This window comes from Trachurus japonicus, chromosome 1 (genome assembly GCF_045865225.1).
Source record: "Trachurus japonicus isolate A0001 chromosome 1, Traja_1.0".
In the NCBI taxonomy this organism is placed as follows: Eukaryota; Metazoa; Chordata; class Actinopteri; order Carangiformes; family Carangidae; genus Trachurus; species Trachurus japonicus.
Genome location: NC_140907.1, coordinates 41,291,298 through 41,310,883, shown reverse-complemented (window position 1 = coordinate 41,310,883; position 19,586 = coordinate 41,291,298). Strand labels below are relative to the sequence as shown.

Sequence of the window (19,586 nt, the reverse complement as noted above, 5' to 3'; positions counted from 1 at the left end):
TGGAGCTGCTGTCCGTGGTGGTTCAAAAGCTTAAACGCTGGTTTGCATGGTGAGAGACAGTTACGTCTGTGCCTGCATTTTTTTCTCGGCGAACCGTGTCGATAGCTGTCGGGACTGACGCGAACAGAATACGCACGTGAGTCTGAGCAGTGCGTGGTCTCGGTGCGGCTGCAGTCGAGCTCACAGTCAGTTTATGTGAATGCAGGCAGACCTCGAGCCTCCAACTGCTCAGTGTGCGCCACAAGTTTGAGCTCATGTAAACATGACAACGTGTCTTTCTCCCGTCAGTTGTCATGATGGAAACGTGACGCGCGGTGCAGCGTTTGGATCAGAACACATCCATGGTGGACCAGAGAAAAAACATTCGTGAATAAGTATGAGCTGAAAATGAAACAACGTGTCATTTTTGCACCAGTTTGTGTGAAAAGAGGCTGAAAGTGAATGAATGAGAACAACGGTGCTCTTGTTGCACTACTTGAGGGATAAAAGTAATGACTCCATGACTTTCTGCACTGCCCACGGAACCGAAGCGCAGCGCCCTGGAGCGGAGGCAGTTTCTGATCAGTGCCCATGTTCACCTATGTGACTGGACATTGTCAGCGCCGTTGTCAAGCTGGATAGACCAGATTGTACCAGACAGGAAGTCAGCCACAGAAAAGGCGAGAAAATCCGGTCAATTTTCAAAATAAAATAATGAAATAATGATTAATTAAGTTCCCGTCTATAAACATTTGTCGGCGTCTGCACACACACACAGAGCTAGAGACAGACCTGTGTGTGTGTGTGGAAAACCGAGTACAGACGGATGTAGACGAGTGGAGTCGATGTTTGACCGGCGCGGAGAGAGCAGGAGAAGCACGCTCCCTGTACGACCAGTGTGTGTGTGTGTGTGTGTGTGTGCACGTGCGCTTGTGTTTAGGGCGGCGGGTGGGGGCACAAAAAAAATATTTGCACCAGAGCCCATCACCATGATGTTACGCCACTGCCCCTGTTCCTCCCCATTTCCTGTCTCTCTCAACTGTTGCATCTAATAAAGGCCTGAAAAGCCAAAACAAAACTTAAAAAAATAAAAACAGATTAATCAGGGAAGAGTTTACTTTTACCGGTGTGACTGGTACCTTGAGAACTGATTTAATATCTTTATGGTGGGTGAAGCCAGCCATTAATGACCAATCTGTCAGTGCTGATCATAACTTGGGAAGCTTTTGTTAATTATTGATCAGGGAGTGGCTGACCAACAGATAAAATTAATAAAGGGATAATACAGTGTTTCAACCTGTGTTTCCAATACAGTAATCATGAATTAGCAGAAGTTTTTTTTATCAGTATTCTTTGTCAACATCATAAATAAATGAATTAAATCAGTTCAAACATTTCATATGTCTGCAATACATTTTTTGTATGTTTTATATAGTTATATAAATGTGGCAGAAACATTAAACTTCCTGTGACACGTGCAATCACTTCACTAACATTTACAGACACAAAGTCCACTCAACTGACTGATACTAGAGGTCAAAGGTCAAGGCAGACTGAAAATCTAATTCTGATGAAACGGCAGAAACAGAAGACACGAATGAGTGGAGGAAGAGCTCCTACAGAGGGAAGAGGATTTTCAGGACGTGACAGAAAGAGGAAGAAAGATTTCGCAACAAGCTGACGAATAAAACTGAAGAGAAAAGTTGAAGTGAATTCAAAAACCAGATCCTGAGACAGACGAGAGGATTGTATGAATCAGGAGGAGGAAAAACTCTGTCGTCCTTGAGAAACACTGAAGGTAAAAACATTTGAATGATTTCATACATTGGTTTGTTTCAGCATCGCTGTGTTTGGCTCCTTCATTAACTGTTGTTCTGCTGCTGCTTAATAACTTCACATCAGAGCTCAGTATGAAGCAGCAGCCTGCTCTTATTATAACAGCACTGAGGTTTAGCCCACATGACATGTACAAGAACACATTCATAAATAAGATACTATGACCAGTAATCAATAACGGGTAAAAAAAGGTACTTTATTTGTCACATATACAGCTTGTACAGTGAGATTCTTTCTCTACATTTAACCCATCGATGAGGAGCAGCCACGACACAGGAGCACAGGAGGGGATCGGGTAACGATAGGAAAGCGCTATATAAATGTACTCTATTATTATTATTATTATTATTATTATTAATGATCCCAGATCCGGTCTCTGGTGTTAGACTTCAAAGTGGTCTGGCCTCTCCATACTCTGTTGTCTATGCATCATGAGTTATGGGAGTTGTGGTCAAGGTCTCATGTCTCTAAAGTGTTGCATTCCCCTTTAGTCCAGTGGTGGAGGGGGGGACACTGTTTTAAGAACAGTTTTTACCCCAAAGCAGTGACTGCACTTAACACTGAGTAATGATGAGTGGTCAATGTGTGTTTTATGCTTTTTTTTTTTTTTTTTAATGTTTTTATGGACTACAGCTAATCACTTAACAAAAATAAAACACCAACAAGAATTCTAATACAGTTTCTATTAGTCTAGTTTAGTTTAGTTTAGTTTAGTTTAGTTTAGTTTATTTAATTTATCAAGGGACAGTGTGCAATAGCATTAATCATTTACAAGAAACGAGGAGATGGGTGAACCAGATGTAGCGATATCTGTAGTCCCAACATAGAATTCACAACAGACACAGACCACAATCAACAATTAGAGTATATAAAAGCACAATGCAATAGTGGATGTGTTGTTAGTGTCTTTACATTGTGTAATATAATAATGTGTATAATGTGTTACCTTTTTTATATGCAGTATTTTCTTGTTGCTGTCTTTTTATAGGATACCCTTTAGCATCAGGCAGAGGGACGATGAAAATGAGCCTGTCCCTTTTCAAATTAACTAATGCATTAAAAATAATTAAAAAAAAATAAAAAACCTAGACACACACTCACATCAGCGCTACCGTCAGAATGTTTATCTCACTGTTCACATCAACCTTACAAAATAATACAAATCACATCATAGACTTCATTGTGCATGGAGAACAGGTCTCCACCCCCCCACAGGAAACACTCAGACCGTCGACCACAGTCTGTAGTCACCGTCCCAGATCCCTGACACGACAGTCTGTAGTCACCGTCCCAGATCCCTGACACGACCACAGTCTGTAAGGCAAGGCAAGGCAAGGCAATTTTATTTGTATAGCCCGTTTTTACAAACAGTTTGTCTCAAAGGGCTTTACATGGCATCGTAACAACATCCTCTGTCCTTAGACCCTCACATCCACTGAGGAAAAACTCCATGGAAAACCCTTTTAACAGGGAAAAATCGGAGAAACCTCAGGGTGAGCAACAGAGGAGGGTACTCACCGTCCCAGATCCCTGACACGACCACAGTCTGTAGTCACCGTCCCAGATCCCTGACACGACCACAGTCTGTAGTCACCGTCCCAGATCCCTGACACGACCACACGGCCACAGTCTGTAGTCACCGTCCCAGATCCCTGACACGACCACACGGCCACAGTCTGTAGTCACCGTCCCAGATCCCTGACACGACCACAGTCTGTAGTCACCGTCCCAGATCCCTGACACGACAGTCCTGGTTTAGACAGTTTCACTTGAAGTGTTTTTCCCAAGACAGTGAGGACGAGTCACAAAAAACTGCTGCTGCTGCATCTTCTTCCTGTAATGAATCAGAACAAGAAGGAGCAAATGATCGACTGAACTGTTCATCTTTTTTTGCCGCTGGATCATCTATCTATCTATCTATCTATCTATCTATCTATCTATCTATCTATCTATCTATCTATCTATCTATCTATCCGTCCGTCCGTCCGTCTGTCTATCTATCTGTCTGTCTGTCTGTCTATCCGTTTGTGTTGTCACTTAGAATCGCTGCAGTAACTAAAAATCAGGAGTGATTTGGAGTTGTCTCATTATTTTTGGGCTTTTCAGGCCTTTATTAGATTACAGATAGTTTACAGTTGAGAGAGACAGGAAATGGGGAGGCAGAGAGACGGGGAACGAGTGTGATGTCACGGTCCCTCAGAGTGTCTGACAGCGATGGCTGTGTTGGCTGGTTGGCTGTAAACCCTCAGTGGAACTCAGACTGGTGTTAGAGCCTGAGGATCAGTTGGTCTCAAAGGGCTTTACATCCCATCATAACAACATCCTCTGCCCTTAGACCCTCACATCCACTGACAGGCCTGGACTTGGACAAAAACTGTACTTTTTGGTCCACAATCTGGAGCCTTGAATAAAATAAATGACTGCACAGTTGTCAGGTTAAGTTGAGAGCTGGACCCAGATGCAGACAGCAAGACAAGCGGGTGTGGTGAAAGAAAAGGTATTTATTGACTTCACTGACAAAACTCAGGTGGTCACATGGAGCAGGAACAGGGGGATGAAACACAGGAACAAACACAAACGTTTGGACAAAGACAAAGGGAGACACTCAATACACAAGGGAAGACAGATTGTGCAATCAGACACAATAACACAGAGGACATAACAATACGACAAGACACAGGGAAATGACCACACAAGACAAGGAACACGCAGTATGTTGTTCACTTGCTCTTAAGAAGGATGCTGATACTTAAAATGCTTCATACTTAAAACACTTTAACTCTGATTTGGGGGATTATACGTCAAAATTTGTGAAAATAGCTGATCTACAAGCCAAACCACATCACATTGCAACATATGAGTTTTAAACTTGTAGATCTGCAATTATGTGTGGCATCCTTTGATGAAATTGTAAAATAGTGGTTAATAAAAGCAACTATCAATTAACCAGGACAGTATATGAATATGGTTATTATTTTCCAATACTTTAGATGACTAGATTTGGTTGTAAGGGGGGTGGGGGGGTGGGCGGGGGTTCTGTAGCCTATCATAGTGCCATTGGGCCAGGTATTCTTCAGACAGACATGTGTCTGTAGGCTACAGCTGAGCTCTGTGGGCCGCTGCATGTCTCGCCCATTATTGAACGGCCCCCTGGGAAAACTCCTGGTGCTCCCAATGGCCCAAGATTAACCAGGAGAGGGTTAGTAATAATGTGACAAATAAATACATTTTACTGTCACTGTAGTCGACACTTAAAGCTCCATACGGTATAAAGGCAAGGCAAGGCAATTTTATCTGTATAGCCCGTTTTTACCACCAGTTTGTCTCAAAGGGCTTTACATCCCATCATAACAACATCCTCTGTCCTTAGACCCTCACATCCACTGAGGAAAAACTCCATGGAAAACCCTTTTAACAGGGAAAACCAGGAGAAAGCTCAGGGTGAGCAACAGAGGAGGGATCATCACCCAGGACAGAGATGTTGTTACAGACAAGAAAACAGTTTACAGTTTATTATGACACAATGTGGGAAACGTGGAAAATCCACACTGACGTCTTTATTGTCTCAAACCGTTTGTCTCAAAACTTCACACAGAATCAGAACAAGACCAGAAAGAGCCATAAATCTTTATCAGCAGCTTTATCAGCCCCCCCCCCCCACACACACACACACTCAGCTGATCATATATGTCAACACACACGTGAGTCCTGCAGTCAGGTGGACTACACGCTAGTAGTTTTAATAGCAGTAGTAGTAGTAGTAGTCTTAGTAGCAGTAGTAGTGGTAGTAGTAGTCTTAGTAACAGTAGTAGTGGTAGTAGTAGTTTTTGCTCAGCTGATGTGTAACATGTATGTGTTTCTCCTCAGGACAAGATGGCCGTCCACTCACCCAAAGACAAGTGAGATTCTTCATGTTTTTGTAAATAAATCATAAATGCTAATCATTGTTAGTGTGACTAACTTCTTTGATGTTTTAATATTCTGAAAGGTATTTCGGAGTGTGGTTCGTCTTCTTCCTGCTTGGTTTGGGAACGCTGCTGCCATGGAATTTCTTCATGACTGCTACCATGGTATGGAATCACTTCCTGTTTGTTTCCGTCCACTCGGCGTAGCTGCACAACGACAAAGACAAAGGAAATCTAGGACAGGACGTTTCAGACATGTCCACGTCCTCAATGCAGCATAATACAGATTATTATGATCGCTACGACCCGTTCTTCAATACTTAAAACTCTTTTACAACTCTTCACACCTAAAACACACAATTCCCAAAACAGTTAATTTCATGCTCAAAGTCACACAGTGTAACTAAACACAGACACACATTTCCAAAATACAATAACACAACTCACCAGGTTGTCTTCAACAGAAACATAGTCAGTCATAAAAACACTGACAACTGATGGAACAACACAAACTGAATCACTTTACATGTGTCAACTCTACTGTTTTACAATAAACAGATTATTGTATTGATCACAAATTGATGTTTGTGTTGTAGTTTATTTTGAACCCGTCTTCATTTTTCATTTGTTGGACATGAATTTTGTTCCTTTTGTGTAACACTCAGCACAAAAAGTGAACGACCAATCCCAGAGCAGCTTTGCAGAATGTAAAGTTGATGAAAGAAGAAGACAGTAAATGACAGGACTTGCAGTAAATACTTTACTGTAAAAAGAAAAAAACAATGAAAAACAATGAAACAATACAGGTCATTAATATGTTTCAGTCTACAATGTGTTCATTTTGGCCTTTAGCTTCAGCTTTGAACATGAGCTTTTCTGTTTTAACAAACCGTGTGAAAGCAACTGAAAATGTACCAGTTAGTACATCTACTGTTTTGGTCTTATTTGAGCTTGTGTGTAAAAGAAGTTAAAACTCATTTTAAATGTGTTAAATGTTTGTATTTGTGTCAAAAGAACAAGAAAGGTGTTAATTGTATACACAGGCTGATGTTGTGCTAACTGTGTGAAGAGTTTTGAAAAAGTGTTAAAAGTGTTAAACCGGGTCATAATGATCGTAAAAACAACTGTAAAGATGGAGAAAATGATGCTTTGAGTCTCATTAGTGGAACCAGAGAAACACGTCACATGTCTTTTCTGTCTCTAGTACTTCACCAGCCGCCTGAAGGATCCATCATTGGTCGATTCTTTAGCCAATCAGACGGAAGCGGCCGGGGAACATCGCAGTCTGTTGGAGGCTAAATTCAACAATGTGATGACGCTGTGCGCCATGTTGCCTCTGCTGCTCTTCACCTGCCTCAACTCCTTCCTGCACACGCTGTGAGTACGACCACAACGAGTCTTACATATCAGCTGTGACATCCTTTAAAATGCCTCTGAGGGGGGTCTCAGCTGACTGTGGTGGGGGTGGGCGGGGTCTCCAGAAGACCTTTAACCCTTTCAGAGTTGTTGTTGTCTGTGGGGCGGGGTCTCCAGAAGACCTTTAACCCTTTCAGAGTTGTTGTTGCCTGAGAGAAACTAGTAAAATCTGAGGAGCGCTGACTGCAGGTCGGGGGTTCGTTATAATGTGTCCTCCTGTCGCCCCCTTGAGGAGGGTTAGGGTACAAAAACACTGCTGCTGCTTCCATGTGTGTGGCAGCGTACGATGCAGTCGCCATTCAAGGTGTCGGGCAGCGCTGGGAGCGCCGTGCGTCTCTCTGGATCCTCACGGATCTTAACCTCTTAAGATTATCTTATAAGATTCTCTTGTAGTGTGTGGTGTGTTAAGAGTCAAAATTCCCCCGACAATCGGCTCGGAAAACGTTCGGCGCCGATAATCGTAAGTATTAAACATGTTCAATATTTACGATTATCGGGGCCGACTTCGGTGGCCGTTTAAATCAAAAGTCATCTTGTGTGGGGCGTCGCGTGGCGTAGTGGTTAGAGCGGGCGCCCCATGTATAGAGGCACTGTCCTCGCTGCAGTCGGCCCTGGTTCGAGTCCCACGTCGGGCGCCATTTGCTGCATGTCGTTCCCCCTCTCTCTGCCTCCCCGTTTCCTGTCTGTCTCAACTGTACTATCTATAAAGGCATTAATGCCCAAAAAATATACTTAAAAAAAAATAAAAAAAGTCATCTTGTGTGTGGAGAGCCGGTGTTGTGCGGAGAAGCGCCTGCTCACCGAGCTCTGCTCACCGAGCTCTGCATGCTGCTCGCGGCAACAAGCCACTTCTCCACACAACACCGGCAACCTCACAGAGCCACGGTGCAGCCCTGGTGTTACATGAGGTTCACACAGACATTCACACATACACAGGAGGTTTCCTGAAGCCGATAGCAGAGACAGTAGCGCTCGTAGCCGGCCACAGCCAGCAATACAGCAGCCATGTTTAAACCATCATGTGACCGCCGCTCACAGCCCGTCATGTGACAGCGCACGGCTCCCTATTGGACAGCCGCTTGACTGCTCTGTGTCCGGAGCCACAGACACACAGACACACACAGATGGGATCGTTGTAAAGGCTGAAGTGTCCCACTTTCATTAAAAAAAAAATTTTGTCGCTCTCATTGTCCATTCTGGAAATAGACCCGAAAGAGTAGCTACAACGACACCCCTGGTATCGCTGCTGATGCCGCGGATCTCTTTCTGAGTTTTCTGACCGGAGGGTCAAGATTCTGAAAAATCTTAATGTGTGTGGTGAGCTGTGTTTGGAATATCACAGCACACCACACACAATAGACCATTTCTATGTTTATAAACATTGATGACGTATGTTGTGGGCGGGGCTTCACTGGTGGCAGAACGTGACAGCTGATCTGGTGTCAACAGTGGAAAGCCGGCATCAAGAGCGATCAAATCAGAGGAAGATGGATCATACAGAGGCCTTCTCTGATTATTTTAATGTTTTGTCAACAGAAAACAGGTTGTCATACCTGAGTAGGCTAAGTTAACGATTAGCAACGGAGTGTGTTGTGTGTTACGGACCGACGTAGGCTACTGCCTAGGGACACAAAACGCTGCGTGGGCGATCATCAACAAGTCCATCAACTACGGTATGACAGCAAACTGTAGCCTACTTGTATGGCTGTATATTACAGTTTATTTAACGGATCCATGTCTGTTATTTCTGTATTAGTCAGACCGTTGTTAGGCTATATATCACAGACCGTTGCTAGGGACACCGCTCATGACCCGATGTGTGTAAAAATGAATGAATGAATGTCAAAATAAATGAATAAGAGGGTGAACGTGTACACGTGTTAACGTTTACACTTAATGAAACAGTAAATGTTTAATAAAAATCCCTAAACGATGCACGCAATATCTACATATATTTTATACACTGACTGATAAGAGTATTTTTTTCCGTCGAAAAAAGTTGGAAAGGACGGGTCGTCTTATATTCGGGGTCTAGATATTGTAGCCTACATGTGCAAATCAGCGGGTGACACCAAACAACGTCTGCCCAAGCAAGTCAGAGCTTTTCTTTCTCTCACACTCACACACCAGTGACCTAGAGATGCAGCCATCTGAGGGGACGCGCGTGTGTTGCCGCTTCTCCACTACACAGTTACAGCTCGGCTCTACTCGACTCGGTTTAGGTCCTAGTTTAAATCACAGCTGAGTTCTTTATAGTTCCTCCTCAGCAGTCGTTGTATCACCCCAATTTCCACCGGGTCCGTCAGCGCGGCGGTCACCGCTGATCACTCCTCTAATCAGCATTTCACCGGTCTCGCCGCGGCACAACTCTCTTTTTTCTCTCCTTTCGTCAGCTCCAAACTCACTGTTCTGCACCGCGATTACCAAAATTAAATAAAATTCACCCTCTAATGTGGGCTCATCATCACAGCTTAGGGTCGTGCTGAGCCAAGCAGCTGCGCTGCTTTTTAAAGTTGAGCTGTATGTCAGGACCTATGGTCAGGACGTGTATTTGTTGCTTACTTCCGGTATTTTTCTGCCACCAGTACGTCACTGTGACGTCGACGCCGAAGTGGTCTATACGATCAAAACTGTTCAATCACAGATTTTTTATCTTCATATGTGGGGTCTCTCACAGATAAAGAATCGGTTGAGATTTATAAAATCTTTATGTGTGTGGCAGGCTTTAGTTATATAATATAATGTAATGTAATGTAATATAATATAATATATTATCATCTATGGCGGCACGGTGGCACAGTGGTTAGCACTGTTGCCTCACAGCAAGAAGGTCCTGGGTTCGAATCCCGGGCCGCCCAGGGCCTTTCTGTGTGGAGTTTGCATGTTCTCCCCGTGTCTGCGTGGGTTTCCTCCGGGTGCTCCGGTTTCCCCCACCACTAAAAACATGTCGGCTAGGTTAATCCTCCAGTCAGCGCCACTGACCAAAGGCACTGGCTCATAATCTGGAGTTGGTCCCCGGGCGCTGCACCGCGGCTGCCCACTGCTCCTCAGGGATGGGTTAAATGCAGAGAAAGAATTTCACTGTACTAGCTGTATATGTGACTAATAAAGTACCTTTACCTTTTTTTATATTGTCTCCTCTCAGAGTCTCTCAGCGTCTTCGCGTCATGGGGTTAGGGTTAGTTATATAATATAATGTAATGTAATGTAATGTAATATAATATAATATAATGTAATATAATATAATATAATATAATATAATATAATATATTATTATATTGTCTCCTCTCAGAGTCTCTCAGCGTCTTCGCGTCATGGGGTTAGGGTTAGTTATATAATATAATGTAATGTAATGTAATATAATATAATATAATGTAATGTAATGTAATGTAATATAATATAATATAATATAATATTATTATATTGTCTCCTCTCAGAGTCTCTCAGCGTCTCCGCGTCATGGGAAGTCTCTTCATCATCATGTTCGTCTTCATCGTCACCGCAGCGCTGGTCAAAGTTCCTCTGGAGCCTCTGCCCTTCTTCTCCGTTACCATGGTGAAGATAGTCATCATCAACTGTGAGTCTATTTGTTTGTTGATCTGTTTCTTTGTTTGTCTGTTTGTTTGTTGATCTGTTTGTGTGTTTGTGTGTGTGTTTCCAGCCTTCGGAGCGGTGCTACAGGGAAGTCTGTTTGGGATGGCCGGGCTGCTTCCAGCTTCTTACACCACTCCCATCATGAGCGGCCAGGGACTCGCCGGGACCTTCGCTGCCTTCGCCATGATCTGCGCCATCGCAAGTCTGATCAATAACTTCACAATAATCCACCAATATCTGATCAATAACTTCACAATAATTCACCAATATCTGATCAATAACTTCACAATAATTCACCAATATCTGATCAATAACTTCACAATAATTCACCAATATCTGATCAGTAACTGCACAATAATTCACCAATATCTGATCAATAACTCCACAATAATCCACCAATATCTGATCAATAACTCCACAATAATCCACCAATATCTGATCAATAACTTCACAATAATTCACCAATATCTGATCAATAACTTCACAATAATTCACCAATATCTGATCAATAACTCCAGAATAATTCACCAATATCTGATCAATAACTTCACAATAATTCACCAATATCTGATCAATAACTTCACAATAATCCACCATTCCCCATTTCTCATTATATTTCTCAGTATCATTAGTTTATCCTATGGGATAGAGCTACTTTAACTCTGTGTTTCCTATTGTTTCCTCTGCAGGTGGATCTGAACTTCATGATGCAGCGTTCGGTTACTTCATCACAGCTTGTGGTGTTATTCTGCTGTCGCTTCTCTCCTACGTGCTGCTGCCCAAACTGGTAACACACAAACACACACACACACACACACACACACACACACACACACACACACACACACACACACAGAGTCATGTGACCTTTCATTTCATTGGTTGTTTTTTATTCTTGTATTTTCAGGAGTTTTATCAGTTTTATCAGAACAGAAACAGGAAACAGCAACAAGACGAAGGAAACTCAGTGAATCTGATGAACACAGGTACGAAATATTAACACACACCTGTAGTTGTACCTGTGTCTGTACTTGTACTGGTACCTGTACTTGTACCTCTACCTATACCGGTATCTGTAGTTGTACATACCAGTACCCATACTTGTACATACCAGTACCCATACTTGTACTCATACTTGTACCCGTATTTGTACTTGTACCTGAGACTGACCCTCCTCGTCTCCTCCAGAGAGTAAAGGCGACGCTCCGGATCAAACCAAACATCCCAACGTGTCCATGGTGAAAATATTTAAGAAGGTCAGAGGCTCCAGAATCTTTAGGCTGCAAGACTCAACTAATCAATAACAACTAATCAATAACAACTAATCAATAACAACTAATCAATAACCAACTAATCAATAACAACTAGTCAATAACCAACTAATCAATAACAACTAATCAATAACCAACTAATCAATAACAACTAATCAATAACCAACTAATCAATAACAACTAATCAATAACAACTAATCAATAACCAACTAATCAATAACAACTAGTCAATAACAACTAATCAATAACAACTAATCAATAACCAACTAATCAATAACAACTAATCAATAACCAACTAATCAATAACAACTAATCAATAACAACTAATCAATAACCAACTAATCAATAACAACTAGTCAATAACAACTCATCAATAACAACTAATCAATAACCAACTCATCAATAACAACTAATCAATAACAACTAATCAATAACAACTAGTCAATAACCAACTAATCAATAACAACTAGTCAATAACAACTAATCAAAAACCAACTAATCAATAACAACTAATCAATAACAACTAGTCAATAACAACTAATCAATAACCAACTAATCAATAACAACTAATCAATAACAACTAATCAATAACCAACTAATCAATAACAACTAATCAATAACAACTAATCAATAACAACTAATCAATAACAACTAATCAATAACAACTAGTCAATAACAACTAATCAATGACAACTAGTCAATAACAACTAATCAATAACAACTAGTCAATAACAACTAATCAATGACAACTAATCAATAACAACTAATCAATAACAACTAATCAATAACAACTAGTCAATAACAACTAATCAATGACAACTAATCAATAACAACTAATCAATAACGGCTAATAAAAGCTGCACTAACCCTTCGGAGCATGATGATGTTTCCCCTTTTTATCTCATTGCTTTTATTTATTTACTCTGAACTTGTAGGAAATTTTGCTCTTGGTGATTTTAATTCTTCTTTTTTAAACTATTTTAATTATGTTTTTAGTTTCATGTTTTTTACTTTTTATATTTATTTCATGAACTAGAGAACATTCACTTTGTGTCGAGTCCAATCTGTCTCTTGTTTTATGTGTATGTGTTCTTTCTAAATGTCCTGTTTCTGATTTGATTGTTCGTTTTCTGTTGCTTGTTTAACTCTCGACTGCAGAACTAGTTTTACCCTCGACGGGTATCGATAAAACTAGTTTACCCTCTGGTATCAATAAAACTAGTTTTACCCTTGGGATCAATAAAACTAGTTTTACCCTCGGGATCAATAAAGTGACATGAACCTGAACCTGAACCAACTAATCAATGACCAACTAATCAATGACCAACTAATCAATGACCAACTAATCAATAACCAATCAGCGATGTTGTGACATGGATCATGAGATGTCATTCAGCTTTAACCCCTTCCTTCCTGTTTGACTTTTAACCCCTTCCTTCCTGTTTGACCTTTGACCCCTTCCTTCCTGTTTGACCTTTGACCCCTTCCTTCCTGTTTGACCTTTGACCTCCAGATCTGGCCGTTGGCTCTCTCCGTCTGTTTCACCTTCACCGTCACCATCGGCTCGTTTCCCGCCGTCACGGCCGACGTCCAATCAACGCTCAGCGCCGGCGGCTCCTGGGGTCAGTCACTCCTCTTCCTCCTCCTCCTCCTCTTCCTCCTTAAAAGGGTCCATCTAACCCTCCTGGGGTCAGTCATCTCACTAATAACTAGGACTAGTTAGTTAGTTACTAGTTAGTTACTAGTAGACTCCTGGGGTCAGTCATCTCACTAATAACTAGGACTAGTTAGTTACTAGTTAGTTACTAGTAGGCTCCTGTGGTCAGTCATCTAACAAATAACTAGGACTAGTTAGTTATTAGTTAGTCACTAGTTAGTTACTAGTTAGTTACCAGTTAGTTACTAGTAGACTCCTGGGGTCAGTCATCTAACTAATAACTAGGACTAGTTAGTTACTAGTTAGTTACTAGTAGACTCCTGGGGTCAGTCATCTCACTAATAACTAGGACTAGTTAGTTACTAGTTAGTTACTAGTTAGTTACTAGTTAGTTACTAGTAGACTCCTGGGGTCAGTCATCTCACTAATAACTAGGACTAGTTAGTTACTAGTTAGTTACTAGTAGACTCCTGGGGTCAGTCTCTACTCTACTAGTTTACTGCTCTTCATCCTCCTCCTCTTCCTCCTCTTGTTCTTAACTTCCTGTTTGTTTTCTACAGATCGGTATTTTACGCCCGTCTCCTGTTTCCTGCTCTTCAACCTGTGTGACTGGACCGGGCGGAGCTTAACGGCCGTCTGCATGTGGGTGAGTTTCATATCAAACATCCACCACCGCATCCTCTGTCTCCACCCGCCTCGTTCCTCTGTCGGGGTCATCCCCCTGTTCCCTCTGTCTCCACCCGCCTCGTTCCTCTGTCGGGGTCATCCCTCTGTTCCCTCTGTCTCCACCCGCCTCGTTCCCCTGTCGGGGTCATCCCTCTGTTCCCAGGGTCCTATGTTCCCCACTTTGTATGGGACCGGGGAACATAGAACTCTTTTTTAGAAAAAGGGTCCTATGTTCCCCACTTTTCCCCAAAAGGACCCGGGGAACATGCAGTTTTTGGTCCCAGACCTGGAAGTGGAGTTGTGACTTTGCAGATTTTTGCCTGTTTCTGAGTGAGAAGTGGAGTTGTGACTTTGCAGATTTTTGCCTGTTATATTTCTGAGTGAGAAGTTGAGTTGTGACTTTGAGTGAGAAGTGCAATTGTCCCATTGGTTAAAGGGTTTAGGCCATGAAGAAAGGAGTTGGTTAAGTTTAGTAAACAGACCATGTAGAGGCTAGACAGGCCAGATAGAAAGTCCTTAGAGAGAGTCCATCGACCGGCAACAGCGGGGAACATAGGACCCTTATTTTGAAAAAAGGTCCTATGTTCCCCAGTAGGGGAGAGTGGGGTAATTTGTGCCATGGGGCAAGTAGTTCCACCCCTGTTATCTAGAAAACCATAGAAGAAGTTGGTCATGTGACCACATATTTTTGAAGGGGCATCCATTTCACTCATCCTATCAAGAAGGGAGACACATGGCTTGAGAGGAAAGCACATTTATGTTCAAAAAACAAGTTTTTGCCCTCCAAAGTAAAATTTCTATGATCAAGGTTTTTTGATTGCCGTGTTTGAACAATTATAGATAACTCTGAAAACAGTTCACACATGTTTTAGTGCTTTATTAAGCTACACCATGAGTCTATACAGTTAGCATGATGCCAGCTCAAAACAGCTGGGGAATCCTTTTTTCTCAAAATGCTGGGCTTGGGGTAATTTGTGCCAAAGGGCCTGGGTTAAGTTGTGCCAGTGGCAGTGCTGTCTGTGTATAGGAGAAACATGGCAGTGGGCACGGATTTGCTTGAAACTTAACATGTGTGATGAGGAACCGCCCCTGAACACACCTGCCCAGTCTGGTTGTGCTCGTAGCTCCACCTGGTGGATGAACGAAACATGGCGTTTCTTTGCGCCACAGCCCCCAGTGTGCCTCAGGCCTCCACGACTGCATGGGGACAAGTGAAGGCCCGATCATCGCCGCTTCTGGCTTTAATTTTGTATTGAATGTCTTGCTTTTATATAGCATTTACATTTGTGAGATTAAAATGATCTGTTTTACTTCAATTATCAATGGCACAATTTACCCCAGTGTATTCTCTCGAATGAAAACCACAAAACCACTTTTTTTTCTAAAGCTATATTTCTGAAACAGTTTATTTAAGATTCAAAGTGATTGTTCCCAGGGATGCACAACATCCTAAACTATATGTACATACTGGGGCATTATTATAATCCCCTTGCTTTAAAGGCAATTTAAGTAAAAATTGGCACTACTTACCCCGCTCTCCCCTATGTATTGCAACCAGGGAACATAGGACCCTTTTTGGTAAAAACAGGGAACATAGGACCCATTTTCAAAAAGAGGGTCCATAGGGGAACATAGGACCTGGGAAACATAGGTACGCTCCCCAGTTTTTGTACCCAAACCTGGAAGTGGAGTTGCGACTGTGTATATTTTTGTCTATTTCTGAGTGAGAAGTTGAGTTGTGACTTTGAGTGAGAAGTGTAACTTGTCCCATTGGTTAAAGGGTTTAGGCCATGAAGAAAGGAGTTGGTTAAGTTTAGTAAACAGACCATGTAGAGGCTAGACAGGCCAGATAGAGAGAGAGTCCATCGACCGACAACAGAGGGGGAACATAGGTACGCTCCCCCTCTGTCTCCACCCGCCTCATTCCTCTGTCTCCTCATTCCTCTGTCTCCACCCGTCTCACTCCTCTGTCTCCACCCGGCTCATCCCTCTGTCTCTGTCTCCACCCGGCTCATTCCTCTGTCTCTGTCTCCACCCGGCTCACTCCTCTGTCTCCACCCGCCTCATCTCTCTGTCTCTGTCTCCACCCGCCTCACTCCTCTGTCTCCACCCGGCTCACTCCTCTGTCTCCACCCGCCTCATTCCTCTGTCTCCACCCGGCTCACTCCTCTGTCTCCACCCGCCCCCAGCCTCAGAGGGACAGTAAGCTGCTCCCGGTCTTCGTGCTGAGCCGCCTCGTCTTCGTCCCCGTCTTCATGCTGTGTAACGTCCAACCTCGTCTCCACCTGCCCGTCTTCTTCCACCACGACGGCGTCTTCATCGCCGTCATGATCGTCTTCGCCTTCAGCAACGGCTACTTGGCCAGTCTGTGCATGTGCTACGGCCCCAAGTAAGAACCTAGTACTACTACATATACACAGTATTATACACAGTACCTCAGTCTGTGCATGTGCTACGGCCCCAAGTAAGAACCTAGTACTACTACATATACACAGTACTATACACAGTACTATACACAGTACCTCAGTCTGTGCATGTGCTACGGCCCCAAGTAAGAACCTAGTACTACTACATATACACAGTACTATACACAGTACCTCAGTCTGTGCATGTGCTACAGCCCCAAGTAAGAACCTAGTACTACTACATATACACAGTATTATACACAGTACTATACACAGTACCCCAGTCTGTGCATGTGCTACGGCCCCAAGTAAGAACCTACACAGTACTAACAGTAGTAATATACACAGTACTGTTGTCTTGTCTGTAACAACATCTCTGTCCCGTCTGTCCGTCCTGGGTGATGATCCCTCCTCTGTTGCTCACCCTGAGCTTTCTCCTGGTTTTCCCTGTTAAAAGGGTTTTCCATGGAGTTTTTCCTCAGTGGATGTGAGGGTCTAAGGACAGAGGATGTTGTTATGATGGGATGTAAAGACCTTTGAGACAAACTGTTTGTAAAAACGGGCTATACAAATAAAATTGCCTTGCCTTGCCTTGCCTTACTTCACTTAAAATAAAAGATACACGGGTACACAGTACTATACACAGTACTATACACAGTACCTCACTGAAGATAGAAGATACACGGATACACAGTAAGTACTTCACTGAAAATATAAAACACACGGATACAGAGTATTGACTCCTGGAGGAAGAAGGAAAACTAAAGATCGGATCGATATTGATTATTATAGGGTCTAAGGACAGAGGATGTTGTTATGATGGGATGTGAAGCCTTTTGAGACAAACTGGTGGTAAAAACGGGCTATACAAATAAAATTGCCTTGCCTTATATATTGGTGATAGATCGGATCGATATTGATTATTAAACCAACACTAAAGAACTTTTCAACCTTCATATAATATTTTCATAACTTTTGTGATGGTACATCGACTTACAACAAGTTGAATGACACCTCTGTCATGGCCTGAGGGGGTCTGTATCATTATGGTCTGTATCTCTTTCTCTGGCACTAAGCAGCTTTGAGGAGCATGGTGGGAACCGGCACTCACTTAAGTTTCACTTTCACTTTAACGAGTCACGACAAAGAGGGAGCAGCAATGCTGCACCTTTCTGTCGGATTGTGTATGTGTGTTTACTGTGAAATGATCCGCTGGAAACAGAAACTTAGTTTGGACGTCTTCTGTTAATTTCCATGCACCGGGAGATCAGGATGTTTACGGCGCTACGCGCTGGTGCTCATGGGAAATGGAGTCTTCCTTCAGGCAAAACACTACCGCCTTGGGCCACTGGCGCCGCCAAACTCAACCAAAATTGAAAGTTCTTAAGTACTGCTTTAATTGTCGGTGATAGACTGGATCGATATTGATTATTAAATATCGGTGATAGATCTGATCGATATTGATTATTAAATATCGGTGCTAGATCTGATCGATATTGATTGTTATATCTCGGTGATAGATCTGATCGATATTGATTATTAAATATCGGTGCTAGATCGGATCGATATTGATTATTATATTGGTGATAGATCGGATTGATATTGATTATTATATCTGTGCTGTAGTTAAACGTCGTTAACGTGAGTGTGTTTTTCCACAGGAACGTTTCTCCTCATGAAGCGGAGACGGCCGGAGCCGTCATGGCCTTCTTCCTGTCTCTGGGTCTGGCTCTGGGAGCGGCCGCGTCCTTCCTCTTCAGAGCGCTGGTCTGACTGGGAACGCCGGTCGGACTGGGAACGCCGGTCTGACTGGGAACGCCGGTCTGACTGGGAACGCCGGTCGGACCGGGAACGCCGGTCTGACTGGGAACGCCGGTCTGACCGGGAACACTGGGAGTTGTTATTCATCCGACGACTCTGGATGTTGAACCTTCACATGAACTCATTCATAAACTATTTGATGATGAAGATGAAGATGATGATGTCACGCAGCTCTCACACACACACACATACACACACACACACACACACACACACTTTATAGTACTGACAGTGACGTAATCAGAAACACATCCAGCCTCATGACATCATCATCATCAGTGACATCATCACTCTGCACTCTGAACTGTGTGTGTGTGTGTGTGTGTGTGTGTGTGTGTGTGTGTGTGTGTGTGTGTGTGTGTGTGTGTGTGTGTGTGTGTGTGTGTGTGTGATATAATATGATATAATATAATATGTTGTGAACTGGTTTGTACCGGTTTAAACAGACACTAGTGAGTCAAGGACGTCGTCCACTCGTCCTTCATCCTTCTGAATAAAACTGTTCACTCATTTCAGTTTTTATTTAAAGGTCGAAGGTTTGTTTGGTGCAGTTTAAAACATTCAAACAACTGGTCTGATCTGGTTTACTTCACCCTACCCAGGGGGCAAAGCAAAACAACAGACAGGGAGCGTTGTAAAAGTTTTTCACAGCAGAAATGATCTGTAGGAAGTTGAAGGATTAAAACCTGGGTGGACAACCCGGTCAACTAGCTGCTGGAAAGCTACAGGGGCCAAAACCCCTTTCTGGGGTCATTCTGCTGGAGAAATGATGTAAATGCAAATATTTAGGTACTACAATGGCATAAATAGTCATACAACTATAACATTTGGCAGAGAGTATCTTGACACATAGGGGGAGGCAGGAAAAAAAGATTCTGGGGTTTGTTGCAACTCAATTTTAAGATATCACCCTCAACATCCCAAAAAAGACCAAAAAAAGTACTGTTCGCCTGACAAATTCTCAAGAAAATGATTATTTTTCAGCACTTTATGGAGAATATCTATGCCTAACATGTATATAGAAAACTTCCTTAAT

General features: G+C 42.6%; 1 protein-coding gene across 2 annotated transcripts; it reads left to right on the top strand.

Annotated features, from left to right (window-relative positions):
- Positions 1 to 1,534: 1,534 nt before the first annotated feature.
- Positions 1,535 to 18,938, top strand: LOC146992658 (equilibrative nucleoside transporter 1-like). 2 transcript variants are annotated; one of them, XM_085788270.1, is made up of 13 exons: positions 1,535 to 1,777; positions 5,683 to 5,714; positions 5,804 to 5,885; positions 6,925 to 7,097; positions 10,574 to 10,713; positions 10,798 to 10,932; positions 11,420 to 11,517; positions 11,638 to 11,716; positions 11,919 to 11,986; positions 13,515 to 13,623; positions 14,219 to 14,304; positions 16,514 to 16,713; positions 18,391 to 18,938. In XM_085788270.1, exons 2-13 carry the CDS (start codon positions 5,689 to 5,691, stop codon positions 18,500 to 18,502), a joined length of 1,308 nt encoding a protein of 435 aa, XP_085644396.1. In that variant the 5' UTR covers positions 1,535 to 1,777; positions 5,683 to 5,688; the 3' UTR covers positions 18,503 to 18,938. The 2 variants fall into 2 exon arrangements, with proteins under 2 accessions (XP_085644396.1, XP_085644397.1); XM_085788271.1 differs by lacking the exon at positions 1,535 to 1,777 and having other exon boundaries at positions 10,798 to 10,972; positions 11,418 to 11,517.
- The last annotated feature ends 648 nt before the right edge of the window (positions 18,939 to 19,586 follow it).